General features: G+C 41.6%; 1 protein-coding gene across 1 annotated transcript in view; it reads left to right on the top strand.

Annotated features, from left to right (window-relative positions):
* The window catches only part of LOC126412482 (UDP-glucosyltransferase 2-like), a 109,528-nt gene that overhangs the window by 8,650 nt on the left and 82,952 nt on the right, over positions 1-17,926 (top strand). Inside the window, exon 2 of the mRNA XM_050082102.1 lies at positions 8,676-8,860. Within this exon, the coding sequence (XP_049938059.1) occupies positions 8,678-8,860 (183 nt within the window). The 5' untranslated portion in view covers positions 8,676-8,677. The remainder of the gene's footprint in view (positions 1-8,675; positions 8,861-17,926) is intronic.

The raw sequence follows: 17,926 nt of genomic DNA, 5'->3' as shown, positions 1-17,926 counted from the left end.
GATTTCGTTTCAAGTGGAGCGGAAGCCAAGCTGTGTCCAGTACAGTCAAGTACGATCATAAGGACATGTTTTATGCTGTTTTACACGCTTATAGGCTGAACAATAATGTAGAACAACAGCTTTACCAGTGCATTAAACTTCGGCAGCACTTGCCAGCCAGCTGGTCCAGCTAACCTGCAACGATGTGAGCAGTTGTAGTTCATACGTAAAAAGAGACGACCGAAGAAACAATATAGCTTGGAATGTCATTTAATTTTTTAACAGAATGAAATAATATTCGGCAAAACTCCAGCACTACCGCACGCTTCTTAGGTGACCAGATGGAAAGCATAAAATGTTGTCACCTAAAACAGTATTATATTTACAAACAAGAGAGATGAAAATTCCTAACTTACATACAGGGTAATTTTTCTGAGCTAGCTATGTCTGATGCAAAAGCATGCTCAGGGATTTCACTGAACTGTTGAATACTGAGCCACTGAAGGTGTTAATGACAGTCAATCGTCTGGTAATCTCTTGGCTCTTTCGTTATCCAAATTCGAAAAACACGTTTCAGTTCTGGAAGTTCAAATGGCTCTGAGCACTATGGGACTTAACATCTGAGGTCATCAGTTCCCTAGAACTTAGAACTACTTAAACCTAACTAACCTAAGGACATCACACACATCCATGCCTGGGACAGGATTCGAACCCGCGACCGTAGCGGTCGCGCGAATCCAGACTGAAGCGCCTAGAACCGCTTGGTCACTGTGGCCGGCAGTTCTGGAAGTGTCATCTGCTACGTTGATAACGAGTCGATCAACAACAGAATCCACGAAATCAACCAGGCACCGCATTTTCTCCTTTTATGGCGGTGCCGTTTTATATCCCGCCAGCGTTCGGCAGTGACGTGAAAAATCACCGTGCGTTAGTTCCACTACGTCTGGCAGCTTAACAGTCATGTTATTTCTCGGGCCAGATCCCTTAACTTGGCTCCACATCAGTTCTGTTGGGTTCATATTGTAACATTTGTACGGTGTGTTCGATGCTGTTTTTCATGTTTCTACGGCACTTTTCACTCTGGTTCGTGTGAGACATCTGTGGTATAAACGAATGGACTATTTCAGTTTTCATTATTGCCCTAAAGTTACATTGTTAAGCTTTCTTAATTCAAGCAATCTTTTTTAACAGTCTTTCATTAACTATGGGTAATTAATGCTTTATATTTAAATGGAAGCAGGAGTTTCGCGTGAAATATGCAATTAGAAACAAGAAGACGTGCGTTAGTCATAAAAAATGACAAAGAATTTTACAATTACGAGATGTAGATATTTCAAATTGAACGAACAAAATGACTAAGGCGAGACCTGAACCAGAGATCCATGAACTGCACACAGTTTAACAGTTACTACTCTACCAACTCCGCTATACATCCAGTGCATGTTCCTACTCAACTGTATCGAATACACTCTCTCGAAAAACTTCAAAGCTTTTTTTCTGTAGACTTACGAAAAACATTAAGAACAACCTATTTCTCGGCACTTTTTGAGCAGTGTTCCACACCCATGTTTCACTATGGAAGAAGAAGTAGTCTGTCATTTTGAACCTGCATATTAATAGTGCGACAATCGGAGTACAACAGTGCAGTGACTGTAACTGTACACGATTTTTAAAATAAAAACTACATAGCTAAAGCGTGATTAAGAAAAACGTTGATGGCTGTTAATACATTAGAATATCTTAAAAGTTTAATTTAACGTAATCTATCTAATACATAAGTAGGACCTACTTCCAAGAGCGTAACAACACTGGTGTGCGTGCGCTACGGCTTCTGATCAGTCATCGTGTTTGTGTTCGTTTACATCAAGCTTATTCTTATAATGAACGGAGACAGCAGCAGAGGGTGACACTGGTGTGTCACAGAGGGCTCTTCGGCACACGGCATAAGGTGGCTGCCGGAGTTCACGTGTAGAAGCAGAAGTACACTGAAGCGCCAAAGAAACTGGTATAGGTATGCGCATTCAAATACAGAGATATGTAAACTAGCAAAAAACGACGCTGCGGTAGGCAACGCCTACACAGTGTGATTCAGGAACATATGCAAATATTTTAATATGTTACTCTACGAGTAAAACAAAAGAAAAAATCTCATACAAACATAGGTTTAGTTACGGAGTTAAGACTAATAAAAGATTTTGCCTGAAATTTAGCAACTTCGCTAAAGTGAAGCCATTGCAAAACTGTACGAGGTCAAAGTAAATCACGATTTCCACTTATTTTGTTGTTATCGGTCTGCTGGATCTAATAAAACATGACCCAGACGTGTATCTGCAGTAGTTTTCCAGAACGTCCATAGAAGGAAAGATTATTATACAACTAAATTTGTTTACTTTCGATTAGGAATTTAGAAACGTTTATGTCATTGTTGTCAACCGTTAGTGAATAGTTTCAGTCGTTTCCTAACCTTGAAAGGAGTTAGTTTCCGGTATTGTTGAGAGAAAGAACACAATAACAACAGTGTATTTAAGTGAAACCACATAGTACTGTGGTAGTTTGTAGATTATTTATGAAATAGGGATGCCTTTCAAATTTACGGCAGAGGAATACGCCGATATGGTGTTTATTTATGGCACATGTGATGGTATTGCTACGGCTGCAGTTAACGAATATCACGCACGTTATCCAACTCGGAGGATTCCGAGTGCACGAACCATTAGTGGAGTACTTCGAATGTTACGGGATACAGGTTCTCTACCTAGCTTTCATAGTAAGTGCGAGCGCTGTATAAGTGACGACTATGATGAGGATATTACGGATGATGTTCAACGTAGCCCGGGTACCAGTACACGACATACCTCTCAATGATAATGCATTTCACAATCTTAGGTATGGCGTACACTGGAGTACAATAATCTGTATCCTTGTTGTTGTGATCTTCAGTCCAGAGACTGGTTTGATGCATCTCTCCGTGCTACTCTATCCTGTGCAAGCTTCTTCATTTCCCAGTACCTACTGCAACCTACAAACTTCTGAATCTGCTTAGTGTATTCATCTCTTGGTCTACCTCTACTATTTTTACCCTCCACGATACCCTCCAATCCTAAATTGGTGATTCCTTGATATCTCAGAACGTGGCCTACTAACTCTTCTTTTAGTCAGGTTGTGCCACAATTACCTCTTCTCTCTAATTCTATTCAGTACCTCCTTATTACTTGCGTGATCTACCCATCTAATCTTCAGCATTCTACTGTGGCACCACATTTCAAAAGCACCTATTCTCATCTTGTTTAAACTATTTATCGTCCATGTTTCACTTCCACACATGGCTACACTCCATAGAAATACTTTCAAAAAAGACTTCCTGACACTTAAATCCATACTCGATGTTAACAAATTTCTCTTCTTCAGAAATGCTTGCCTTGGCGTAGCCAGTCTACATTTTATATCCTCTCTACTTCGACCGTCATCAGTTATTTTGCTTTCCAAATAGCAAAACTCATTTACTGCTTTGTCTCATTTCCTAATCTAATCCCCTCAGCGTCACCTGACTTCATTCGACTACATTCAATTATCCTCCTTTTGCTTTTGTTAATGCTCATCTTATATCCTCCTTTCAAGACACTGTCCGCTCCGTTCAACTGCTCTTCCAGGTCCTTTGCTGTCTCTGACAGAATTACAATGACATCGGCAAACCTCAAAGTTTTTTATTTCTTCTCCATGGATTTTAATTCCTGCTCCAAATTTTTCTTTTGTTTCCTTTACTGGTTGCTCAGTATACAGATTGAATAACATCGAGGATAAGCTACAACCCTGTCTCACTTCCTTCACAACCACTGCTTCCCTTTCATGCCCCTCAACTCTTATAATTGCCACCTGGTTTCTGTATAAATTGTAAATAGTCTTTTGCTCACTGTATTTTACCCCTGATACCTTCAGAATTTTAAAGAGAGTATTCCTGTCAACATTGTCGAAAGCTTTCTCCAAGTCTACAAATGCTAGAAACGTAGGTTTGCCTTTCCTTAACCCTTAACCTATCTTCTAAGATAAGTCGCAGGGTCAGTATTGCCTCGCGTGTTCCAACATTTCTACGGAATCCCAACTGATCTTTCCCGGATTCGGTTTCTACCAGTTTTTCCATTCGCCTGTAAAGAATTCGTGTTAGTATTGTACATCCGTGTCTTATTAAACTGATAGTTCGGTAATTTTCACACCTGTCGACACCTGCTTTCTTTGGGATTGGATTTATTATATCCTTCTTGAAATCTGAGGGTATTTCGCCTGTCTCATACATCTTTCTCACCAGATGGTAGAGTTTTGTCATGGCTGGCTCTCTCAAGGCTATCAGTAGCTGTAATCTTTCTTCTTACTTAAGTCTTTCAGTCCTCTGTCAAATTCTTCACGCAGTATCGTATCTCCTATGTCATTCTCATCTACGTCCTCTTCCATTTCCATAATATTGCTCTCAACTACATCGCCCTTGTGTAGATCCTCTATATACTCTTTCCACCTTTCTGCTTTCCCTTCTTTGTTTAGAACTGGATTTCCATCTGAGCTAATTCATGCAAGTGGTTCTCTTTTCTCCAAAGGCGGTATCTACCTTACCCCTAGTGATATATGCCTCTACATCCTTACATTTGTCCTCTAGCCGTCCTTGCTTAGCCATTTTGCACTTCCTGTCGATTTTATTTTTAAGACATTTGTATTCCTCTTCGCCTGCTTCATTTACTGCATTTTAATCTATTAAATTCAGTATTTCTTCTGTTACCCAAGGATTTCTACTGGCCCTCGTCTTTTTACCTACTTTATCGTCCGCAGCCTTCACTATTTCATCTCTCAAAGCTACCCATTCTTCTTCTACTGTATTTCTTTCCCCTATATTTGTCAATCGTTGCTTAATGCTCTCTCTGAAACTGCGTACAACCTCTGGTTCTATCGGTTCATCCAGGTCCCATCTCTCTAAATTCGTACCTTTTTGCAGTTTCTTCAGTTTTAATCTAGAGTTTATAACCAATAAATTGTGGTCAGAGTCCACTTTTGCCCTTGGAAATGTCTTAGAATTTAAAAACTAGTTCCTGAACCTCTGTTTTACCATTATATAATCTATCTGAAGTCTTCCAGTGTTTCCAGGCCTCTTCCACGTATACAACCTTCTTAACAAGATTCTTATACCAAGTATTGCAAGTTATGCTCTGCGCAAAATTCTACCAGGCGGCTTCCTTTTTATTCCTTACCCTCAGTCCATATTCACATACTACTTACCCTTCTGTTTCTTCCCCTACTATCGAATTCCAGACTCTCATGACTATTAAATTTTCATCTCCCTTAACTATCTGAATAATTTATTTTATCGCCATCATATGCTTCTTCGATCTCTTCATCATCTGCGGAGCTAGTTGGCATATAAACTTGTACTACTGTGGCAGGCGTGGGCTTCGTGTCTATCTTGGCTACAATAATGCGCTCACCATGTTGTTAGTAGTAGCTTACCTGTGCTCCAATTTTTTTTATTCGTTATTAAACCTACTCCTGCTTTACCTTTATTTTATTTTGTATTTATAACCCTGTATTCATCTGTCAAAAAGTCTTGTTCCTCCTGCCGCCAAACGTCGCTAATTCACACTATATCTAACCTATCCATTTCCCTCTTTAAATTTTCTAACCTACCTGCCCGATTAAGGGATCTGACATTCCACGCTCCGATACGTAGAACGCCAGTTTTCTTTCTCCTGATAACGACGTCCTCTTGAGTAGTCCCCGCCCGGAGATCCGAATGGGGGACTATTTTACCTCCGAAATAATTTACCCAAGAGGACGCTATCATCATTTAACCATACAGTAAAGCTGCATGCCCTCGGGAAAAATTACGGCTGTAGTTTCCCCTTGTTTTCAGCCTTACCCAATACTAGCGCAGCAAGGCCATTTTGGTTGATGTTACAAGAGCAGATCTTTTAATCATCCACACTGTTGCACGTGCAACTACTGTAAAGGCTGTCGCCTCTCTTCAGGAACCACAGGTTTGTATCCTTACCACAAACAAAAAGTACATAATTTACATCAGGGAGATCGTGCCCTTCGCTTGGAGTTGTGAAACTGGTTAAATACTAATCAGCAGTTACACAAATACATGTTATTTACTGCTGAGGTACAGTTTACTCGAGATGGAATCCGCCTGCTTAGCTGAGTGGGTGCCAGCACAGTAGCTCAAGCGTGTTCGGTCAGAGAGCTGGCTGGTCTCTTTAATTAAATTAAAAAAACTGAATGAAGAGATCAAAAACGTCGACGGAAATAAGATTCGGCCTTTTCTTTTTTTTTACTGAAGTTGGTATAACCAATTTACATAACGAGCGTGTATGCTATGAAGCAAACCAAGACGCACACGTGCAACTCTATTTCCTATAGCGATTTATCATAAACGTGTTGTGTCGTGCGGTACAATCAACACACACTTCATTAGACCATTCATTTAAGACCAGAAAATGTTCGCAACTGAGGCGGATTTTTCAATATATTTGACCATTCATTTTCCCAAGACGTCTAACGGGCGAGACGTACTTACAATTCCTTTAAGAACATAAGTCCCGCTTGCTCGAGATGTTACACTTGCTACGCGATTTCAAATGTATTTTCAACATGACGGCGCTCCTCCATATTTCACCAAGACCATTACTACACATTTAAATGAACATTTTTTCCCCAGAAATGGATTGGTCGTGGTACTACACGGTTGTGACCACCCAGATCGCCCGATTTAACACCAATGGATTTTTGTGTGTGGGGATGATTCAAAGATATAGTTTTGAGGAGAAAATCAATACACGTGAGGCATTTTTAACTCACATTATGAATGCAATAAACGAAACTAGCAACAAAATCTGTTCATACACGTGCAGCTAAATGCGTTGAACTCGGTGGAGACGTTTTCGAACAAGTATTGCGAATGTATTGTGAAATTGTGTGTACACTGGACAACTTCCTTAACACTAACCTTTGTTTTTACCGGTTTAACATGAATTCACGTGTGCTATGGTATTAATAAAAGCAGATTATCTGACACATTCATACAGTTTCCAAAATCAAATTTTCTACAACTTCTGTTGAAAACTTTGCGCAACTTTCTGGAATTTAAAAAACAAATTGGGCCAAGTAGTTAATAAATTAAAACATTTACGAAGTTACTTCGTTGCTTCTCTGGTTGTTCTGGAAAACTACTGCAGATACAAGCCTGGGACATGTTTTATTAGATTCACCAGAATTATAACAACAAAATAAAAAGAAATGGTGCTTTATTTGACCTCGTACAGTTTTGCAATGGCTTCATATTAGCGAAGTTGCTAAATTTCAGGCAAAAATCTTTTTTTATTCGTAACACCGTAATTAAACATTTGCGGACCTATGTTTATATGAACTCTTTTCTTTAGCTTTAAAATATTTCCATATCTTCGTGAATCACCCTGTATAAGCCAAGTGTATGGGGCAGTTGTTAGGTCGGTTACTGCTGCTACAATGGCAGGTTATAAAGAGTTTGAACGTGGTGTTACAGTTGGCGCACGAGGGATAGGACACAGCACTCCGAGGTAGCGATGAAGTGGTGATTTTTCCGTACGACCATTACACGAGTGTACAGTGAATGTCAGAAATCCGGTAAATCATCAAACCTCCGACATCGCTGCGACCGGAAAAAGTTAAGAACAGGACCACCGACGATTGAAGAGAATCGTTCAAGGTGACAGAATTGCAACCCTTCCGCAAATTGCCGCAGATTTCAGCGCTGGGCCATCAACAAGTGTCAGCGTGTGAACCATACAACGAAACATCATCGATATGGCCTTTTAGAGCCAAAGGCCCACTCGTGTACCCTTGATGACTGCACGACACAAAACTTTATGCCTCGCCTGGGGCTGTCAACGCCGACGTTGGACTATTGATAACTGGAAAAATGTTGCCTGGTCAGACGAGCCTCGTTTCAAATTGTACCGAGCGGGTGGACGTGTACGGCTGCGGAGACAACCTCATGAATCCGCGGACCCTGCATGTCAGCAAGGGACTGTTCAAGCTGGTGGAGGCTCTGTAATGATGTGGGTCGTGTGCAGTAGGAGCGATATGGGACTAGTTACGACTCTGACAGGTGACACGTACGTAAGCATCCTGTCTGATTACCTGCATCCATTCAGGTCCATTGTGCATTGCGACGGACATGGTAAATTCCAGCAGGACAATGCGACACCCCACACTTCCGAAATTGCTAGAGAATGGTTCCAGGAACACCCTTCCGACTTTAAACCCTTCCGTTGGCTATCAAACTCCCCAGACATGAACATTACTTACAATATCTGGGATGCCTTGCCCCTCGTCATCTTATGGATTTATGGACAGCCCTGCAGGATTCCTGGTGTCAATTCCCTCCAGCACTACTTCAGACTTTAGTCGGGTCCATGCCACGTCATGCTGCGGCATTTCTGCATGCCCGTGAGGGCACTACACGATATTAGGTAGTGTACCAGTTTCTGTGGCACTTTAGTGTATAATCACTCGTTAAGGATTTCCGTCCAACAAGATCACAGTCAACTGCAGTTATCTCTGCAAGCTGGACAAAGAGACTATTGTTTACAGAATATCTTGGTTATACTTACCGGTATTGTTAAATTCCGTTCTTTTTACATTGATATTCCTTCTACAGCCACAAATAATTGTTTCAGCAATGGCAACGTTCGGAGCTGTCCTTCTCGCAATCCTGGCATTCGCTGGTGGTTCGTCTGCCGCGAAGATTTTGGTTATTTCGCCGACCGCTTCGTTCAGCCACCAGTTGCCGTTTCACATCGTGACCAAAGCACTCCTCGAAAGAGGACACCGCGTCACTTTGATGACAACAGACTCTCCAAAGGTAAGGGAAAAAAATGAGACTGGTGGGCATATAGTCTACTTTATTCACAATGGATGTATAACAGTGTAAAATTTGCTTATTATGTGCAGAAGAAGTTACTGCGAGTAATGGTAGGTTCAGCTAATACTAGAGGCAGTTAATACGCTTACATCCTACGGAGTGGATTCTAAAAATACAGCGGACCTATTTTGTCAGTCTCTACAGTGAGAGCCACGTATTGAACTGAGTTTAAATTGTTTCACACTGTTCTTCTGCAATTTCACTAGTGTTCCTCATAGTCAGGTAACTTCTTAATGGATCAGACTTCACTTCCTCGACCCAAAATACATACTGTTTGGTCTAAATGATAAGGCTCTTGAGCAGCATGTGGCTCATTGCTTCATAAAAATAAAGTAGACGACCTTTTGTGGTGCATTAAGACATGCTAATTTTGTATGTAGTCAGTTCCACAAGAAAGTGTACGCCGTAATTTTAAATATAACGTCCGAAGCGACATCTCTAGAAGTGGCTTCGGATCTGTAATCAGTGTGCCTTTTCACAGTGTTTAGTTAAACAGTGCGAGAGTTGAATGTTTTGTTTTGTCGGTTGCAGTTTAAAATGAGTGCAAAATATCTGAAGCCTCACAAGGCAGTGTTACTTGTAAATCACCCAGAGCGGCCAAAGTTTTCATATGGCGTAGCTGCTAAAATTCTTAGAAAGTCAAAGACGTTTGTTGCGAAGTGGGTCCAACGATATTTACAGGTTGTAAACGTGGAAGATTTACCGGAGACAGGGCTAACGTGAGCGACAACAAAACCTCAGGAGAATTAGAGCATGCGTCTTTTGAAGCAGAAACCAGATCATACTTTGAGTCAGGCGGAAATAAAACAACGGCGGATACGATGCGACGCGATCCGAAACGTCACAGGTGTCTCTGTACAGCGTGGAAACAAGGCAATGGGGTGTCCACGATGGACTGGCCTGCAATGTCTCCGGATGCAAATCCGATCGAAATGTTCGGTCGTGTATTAAGATTGAGCTTCAAGGAAAGCCAATATGTACTTTGAAGCAGCTGTCATAAAATCAGGACGATATGGAGATCGTTACCAAGAGAAAGAATATGCAGAAAAAACTCGTGAAAAGCACGCCAAAGAGGTGCCAAGCTGTAATCTATAATGGTGGCAACTGAATTAAGTATTAGGTAATTGTACGATTAGTAATAACACGTATTTTCATGTAAACTTATATTCATAATAGTGTCTTTTATCTCATACGGATAGCGGCGTAAACTTTCTTGTGGAACTAACTGTATATGATGCACTCAATATATAACAGTTGCAAAGAAATGAAATAAAGCTATGCGCTGAGAGATTACGTGACTGTAGCGAAAAGTAAAGCTCTGAGAACGGACAACATCCTGTAGTCACATCACTAGACTTCTGAAGCCTGCGTGCCTGGTCAGTGCTTCTATGTACGGCTCCCACTGTCACTAGAAGACTGTTAACATCGCTTTACAGTCCTTATAGATACCTCATAGGGTTTAACAGAGGTGACTTTCAAGTCGATGATGCTGCGCTCCTTTATCGGCTTCCTTCATCGGTCGCTGTTGCAGTACAGGCCGTAGAAGGATAAGACCAATGTGTGTAATTAAACTGGACAAAGAAATTACTGAGCAGTCTGTCCCACCACTAGTTAATACTATTCTGCGCACCTGTGTTGAAGTGAAAAAGCTTCGTCTCTGTAAGTATCCCTCTCTCAAACAGCGCTCCGAATACAACGGCGCATATCGTGTTGCAAGCAAACGCTGGAAAATATTGTAAGATGTACATTTCCTTGTAAGAATAAAGTCGTAACAACCGAAAAATTTTGGTTTTTATTACTGCGGTACTCCAAATTGGGATCTGTCCAATAGAAAATTGCTCCATTTTTACTTTCTACAAACCTCTAGAGAATGCAAACTGATTAACAGACTGGAGTTGCATTCGGGAGGACAACGGTTCAAACTGCTGTCCAGCAATCCAGATTTGGGTGTTTCTCGGCAAATACCGGAGCGGTTCCTTTGAAAAGGACAATGCCGATTCTCTTTTCCAATCCGAGCAGATGCTTCGTCTCCAATTATTCCGTCGTTCACCGGATGTAAATTCTCATCTCCATTTTCTTCCTCTCTTTCCACAAGGTGTTTGATGAGAAGACTGGTGCTCGAATCGCAAAAGAAGTGAATCGGAAATGCTACCAGTAGCAATACGACCATCAAATAGAAGGTTGTTTAAAACCAACCACCAAAGATCCAGAGACAAATTTCTGTTCTTTCTTTATAACGGCAGTACTGCAGTAGACTTATAAAAACCAGTACTGACTGTTTAGCCTTCAAAACTGTTGAGCACCATGCTTATGAAAGAGTATTTCTATAACTGATGGCTTGTCCAAAATGAAGGTTTCACAGTGTCATTGACCTCGCATGCGTGTAACTCAGAGGTTACCTTCCACAAAATGTTTGGAAGAAATAAGAGAAAGCATTTCGAAATATCATACGACGCACTGATTGTAGAGGAAACAACTCAGGAAAAGTACAATCATTAGTAATGCAGAGAAAGAGATTCAAGGTATCTTCCATATGTGTAAGTTACAATTACTGCAAGGGTCAATAAGGCCTAATAACTCATCAATGATTTCCACACTTGTGTGTGGTAGGAACTACCGACATCATTACCTGAATGATTACACTTTACCTGGTAAAATATAATCATTCTGGTAATCTGTTGTGGCTGTGGACGCTCTCGCAACCAAAATTCTTCAGCACCAACGAACAGCCTAGTCTACTGGGACACATATGTGGCACCCGAATATGATTTTATAAACGGTATATGTCTTTGAGAGGCTTTATATCGCTGACTATGTTAGACCGGAGACCCAGAGTTACTGCTTCTGCTCTGAGATTATTATAGTGTTGGAGTAAGACAGCGCTTGACGCACAGTTATAGATAACTCTGTTGCGGGGGGGAGGGGGGGGGGGGAATTTTGGGGGAAGAGACCAAACAGCGAGGTCATCGGTCTCATCGGATTAAGGAAGGTTGGGGAACGAAGTCGAGCCTGCCCTGTCAAAGGAATCATCCCGGCATTTGCCTGAAGCGATTTGGGGAAATCGCGGAAAACCTAAATCAGCATGGCCGGACGCGGGATTGAACCGTCGTCCTCCCGAATGCGAGTCCAAAGTGCTAACCAATGCGCCACCTCGCTCGGTCTAGCTATCTGTGGCGGAAATATGATGGAGTAGGCAGTCTTTGTGGTGTGCTGTGTGAAGCCACCACCGCATGTCAGTATTGTTGGACATGGAAGCAGGAGTACAGATGTTAAATAATTATGATTTCTGTTTTTGCCAGCGCGTTTGTATAGGCTAATTGGCTGATAATTTTTAATTGTCGAGTAACCCCAGAATGTACGTAAACTGGTTTGATAAAAAGGCTAGTTAGATATTTCACTTACGTTATGTTTCTAAGATTTGTTAACAGTTGTTGTTGTTGTGGTCTCCAGTCCGGAAACTGGTTTGATGCAGCTCTCCATGCTACTCTATCCTGTGCAAGCTTCTTCATATCCCAGTACCTACTGCAACCGACATCCTTCTGAATCTGCTTAGTGTATTCATCTCTTGGTCTCCCTCTACGATTTTTACCCTCCATGCCGCCCTCCAATACTAAATTGGTGATCCCTTGATGCCTCAACACATGTCCTACTAACCGACACAAACTTCTCTTCTCCCCAATCCTATTCAATACTTCCGCATTAGTTATGTGATCTACCCATCTAATCTTCAGCATTCTTCTGTAGCACCACATTTCGAAAGCTTCTGTTCTCTTCTTGTCCAAACTATTTATCGTCCATGTTTCACTTCCATACACGGCTACACTCCATACAAATACTTTCAGAGACGACTTCCTAACACTTAAATCAATACTTGATGTTAACAAATTTCTGTTATTCAGAAACGCTTTCCTTGCCATTGCCAGTCTACATTTTATATCCTCTCTACTTCGACCATCATCAGTTATTTTTCTCCCCAAATATCAAAGTGCCTTTACTACTTTAAGTGTCTCATTTCCCAATCTAATTCCCTCAGCATCACCCGATTTAATTCTACTACATTCCATTATCCTCGTTTTGCTTTTGTTGATGTTACACCCTCCTTTCAAGACATTATCCATCCCATTCAATTGCTCTTCCAAGTCCTTTGCTGTCTCTGACAGAATTACAATGTCATCAGCGAACCTCAAAGTTTTTATTTCTTCTCCATGGATTTTAATACCTACTCCGAATTTTTCTTTTGTTTCCTTCACTGCATGCTCAATTTACAGATTGAATAACATCGGGGAGAGACTACAACCTTGTCTCACCCCCTCCCCAACCACTGCTTCCCTTTCTTACCTCTCGACTCTTATAACTGCCATCTGGTTTCTGTACAAATTGTAAATAGCCTTTCGCTCCCTGTATTTTACGCCTGCCACCTTCAGAATTTGAAAGAGCGTATTCCAGTCAACATTGTCAAAAGCTTTCTCTAAGTCTACAAATGCTAGAAATGTAGGTTTGCCTTTCCTTAATCTAGTTTCTAAGATAAGTAGTAGGGTCAGTATTGCCTCACGTGTTCCAACATTTCTAGGGAATCCAAACTGATCTTCCCCGAGGTCGGCTTCTACTAGTTTTTCCATTCGTCTGTAAAGAATTCGCGTTAGTATTTAGCAGCCGTGACTTATTAAACTGATAGTTCGGTAATTTTCACATTTGTCAACACCTGATCTCTTTGGGATTGGGATACTTATATTCTTCTTGAAGTCTGAGGGTATTTCGCCTGTTTCATACATCTTGCTCACCAGATGGTAGAGTTTCGTCAGGACTGGCTCTCCGAAGGCTGTCAGTAGTTCTAATGGAATGTTGTCTACTCCCGGGACCTTGTTCCGACTTAGGTCTTTCAGTGCTCTGTCAAACTCTTCACGCAGTATCATATCTCCCATTTCATCTACATCCTCTTCCATTTCCATAATATTGTCTTCAAGTACATCATCCTTGTATAGACCCTCTATATACTCCTTCCACCTTTCTGCTTTCCCTTCTTTGCCTAGAATTAGGTTTCCATCAAAGCTCTTGATATTCATACAAGTGGTTCTCCTTACTCCAAAGGTCTGTTTAATTTTCCTGTAGGCTGTATCTATCTTACCCCTAGTGAGATAAGCCTCTACATCCTTACATTTGTCCTCTAGCCATGCCTGCTTAGCCATTTTGCACTTCCTGTGGATCTCATTTTTGAGACGTTTGTATTCCTTTTTGTCTACTTCATTTACTGCATTTTTATGTTTTCTCCTTTTATCAATTAAATTCAGTTTTTCTTCTGTCACCCAAGGATTTCTACTAGCCCTCGTCTTTTTACCTACTTGATCCTCTGCTGCCTTCACTACTTCATCCCTCAAAGCTACCTATTCTTCTTCTACTGTATTTCTTTCCCCCATTCCTGTCAATTGTTCCCTTGTGCTCTCCCTGAAACTCTGTACAACCTCTGATTTAGTCAGTTTATCCAGGTCCCATCTCCTTAAATTCCCACCTTTTTGCAGTTTCTTCACTTTTAATCTACAGGTCATAACCAATAGATTGTGGTCAGAATCCACATCTGCCCCTGGAAATGTCTTACAATTTAAAACCTGGTTCCTAAATCTCTGTCTTACCATTATATAATCTATCTGAAACTGTCAGTATCTCCAGGCTTCTTCCATGTATAGAACTTTCTTTCATGATTCTTAAACCAACTGTTAGCTATGATTAAGTTGTGCTCTGTGCAAAATTCTACCAGGCGGCTTCCTCTTTCATTTTTTAGCCCCAATCCATATTCACCTACTACATTTCCTTCTCTCCCTTTTCCTACTGCCGAATTCCAGTCACCCATGACTATTAAATTTTCGTTTCCCTTCACAATCTGAATAATTTCTTTTATTTCATCATACATTTCTTCAATATCTTCGTCATCTTCAGAGCTATTTGGCATATAAACTTTTACTACTGTAGTAGGCGTTGGCTTCGTATCTATCTTGACCACAGTAATGCGTTCACTATGCTGTTTGTAGTAGCTTACCCGCATTCCTATTTTCGTATTCATTATTAAACCTACTCCTGCATTACCCCTATTTGATTTTGTGTTTATAACCCTGTAGTCACCTGACCAGAAGTCTTGTTCCTCCTTCCACCGAACTAATTCCCACTATATCTAAGTCTAATCTATCCATTTCCCTTTTTAAATTTTCTAACCTACTTGCCCGATTAAGGAATCTGACATTCCACGCTCCGATCCGTAGAGCGCCAGTTTTCTTTCTCCTGATAACTACGTCCTCTTGAGTAGTCCCCGCCCGGAGGACCGAATGGGGGACTATTTTACCTCCGGAATATTTTACCCAAGAGGACGTCATCATCATTTAACCATACAGTAAAGCTGCATGCCCTCGGGAAAAATTACGGCCGTAGTTTCCCCTTGCTTTCAGCCGTTCGCAGTACCAGCACAGCAAGGCCGTTTTCGTTAGTATTACAAGGCCAGTTCAGTCAATCATCCAGACTGTTGCCCCAGCAACTACTGAAAAGTCTGCTGCCTCTCTCCAGGAACCACACGTTTGTCTGGCCTCTCAACAGATACCCCTCCGTTGTGGTTGCACCTACGGTACGGCTATCTGTATCGCTGAGGCACGCAAGCCTCCCCAGCAACGGCAAGGTCCATGGTTCATGGGGGAGTTGTTAACAGACCTATATTTAATTTGATGATTTGCATTTATGTTGAATTAGTGGGGTTAGATAATACTTGCTGTTTAAATGTCATTGTTTGTGACTCGGTTGTGTGTAATGTAACTTCACTTGTCAGAACGTTTATGAAGAGACAAACTTATAATGTAATTTTGCTAAAAAAAGAAACTCAGAAACTCAGTGGTAGTAATTCACCACAATCAGTACCGCTCCCCCCCCCCCCCCACCCACCCACGGCCCGGGTCATATGTTTTCCAAAAAAGTTGGATTTTTTAATTAATGTTTTCATTTATCAGCCAAAACAATTTCATACGCATTTCTAAGTATTATGACCAGCGTTGCACTCTGCTGAGCCTGTAGGTAGCATATTTATATATTTCGTGAGAGACCAGTATATTACCGCGTTACTCCATAGCTGCTTTAGAGGTATGACAATTTAATTTATTTGTAATGTGGACAGAGACCAAAAAGTGTCAATTTAACAGGGCCAGATGATTCAGTGCCTAAGAGGCTAAAAGTATTTTGCAGTGACTGTATTTCTTTATTGGTACTGGGAGTTGCATGGCCCAATCAATTCGTGTGAAAGTTTTGCTAACCACAACACAGAGTAAGCACAGCACTTGCAGTTGCAACACGCTGCACGATGATTCAATACCCAGTCCACAAATCAGACATTCATTCAAGGTCATCGTAAAGTCTAAAGTTATTTTTTTTATAAAAGAACGTTACAAGACGTAAAATTCAAAAAAATCATGTGAACTTTTACCAAATGAAAAACGTTTTTTAATGTGATTTACTATAGTCTAGTAATAACATAAACTATATAATACACTGGCGGAAAACAATCGCAGCACCAAAAACTGATTAATGTAGAGCAATGAAATTTCGAGTAAACGTTTGTCTAGGTAACATATTTAAGTGAGTAACATTGTAATATGACAGGTTAATGTAAACGCGAGACAAGTCATTGCAAATGTGACATGTAGGTACATTAATAATCGGTGTAAACGAAAGAACGTTGAATGCAAGCATGTAAACGTGCGTGCGTCGTGTTGTACAGATGCTGGATGTCAGTTTGTGGGATAAGGATCCATGCATATTGCGCTTGGTTGGCCAGTCAAAACAGGGATGGTTGATGGTGTTTGTGGATGACGCTGGAGTTGTCGTCCGACGATGTCCTAAACGTGCTCGACTGGAGACTGATCTGGCGATCAAGCAGGCCAAGACAACACGTCGGCACTGTGTAGAGCATCTTCGATTATAACAGTGGTATGTGGACGAGCGTTATCCTGTTGGAAAACACCCCCCCTGCACAGTTGTTTATGAATGGCTGCACAACAGGTCGGATCACCACACTGATGTACAAATTTGCAGTCAGGGTGCGTGTGCTAACGAGGAGAGCGCTCCTGTGATCACACAAAATCGTGTATCAGACCATAACTCCAGGTTTAGGTCCAGTATGTCTAGCATGCAGACAAGTTGGTTGCAGGCCCTCAACTGGCCCAAATCTAACAGACACAAGGTCATCACTGGCATCGAGGCAGAACCAGCTTTCATCAGAAGACACAACAGACCTCTCTCGTGCCCTCTAGTGAGCTCTCGCTCGACATCACTGAAGTCGCAAGTGGGATCTGTGGAATGTACGGTACATGGCGTCTGTCGGAGCTGTCCTTGAAGTGGCCGATCTGTAACAGCTCGTTGTGTCACTGTGGTGCCAACTGGTGCTCAGACTGCTGATGCAGAAGCAGCACGATGCGCCAGATTCACACGCCGAACACGATGCTCTCGGTAGGGCCACGTGGCCGTCCGGAGCACGGTCTCCTTGCGACTCTACGTTCTGGTGACCATCGCTGCCAGCAGTCATGCACGTTCCTGCCAAGTCTTTCCGCAACAACACAGAAGGAAAATCAAACATCTAGTAGCCCTGCTACACGACCTCGACCAAATTCAGTGAGGTGTTTATAATGGCGTGTTGTCGCCATAAAGGCATTCTTGACTAACGTCAAGGCACCACGTCCAGTCTCAAAGGTATCTAACGCTCACGACCGTTATAGCGCGTATTTTAAGCAAATCTGATTTGCATACTCGTAGTGGCGCTACTAGGCCCGCTCTTATGCGACTGGCGCTAAATCTGGATAAATATCACGTTTCAGATGTCGCACAACTTCTTCTTGGTGTTAGGTTTTTTTACCGTCGGTGTATGGTTCAAATGGCTCTGAGCACTATCGCACTTAACATCTGAGGTCATCAGTCCCCTAGACTTAGAACTAATTAAACCTAAACTACCCTAAGGACATCACACTCATCCATGACCGTAGC

The sequence above is a fragment of the Schistocerca serialis genome, chromosome 7 (assembly GCF_023864345.2).
Source record: "Schistocerca serialis cubense isolate TAMUIC-IGC-003099 chromosome 7, iqSchSeri2.2, whole genome shotgun sequence".
Taxonomy (NCBI): Eukaryota; Metazoa; Arthropoda; class Insecta; order Orthoptera; family Acrididae; genus Schistocerca; species Schistocerca serialis.
This window is presented reverse-complemented; position numbering and strand designations above follow the sequence as displayed.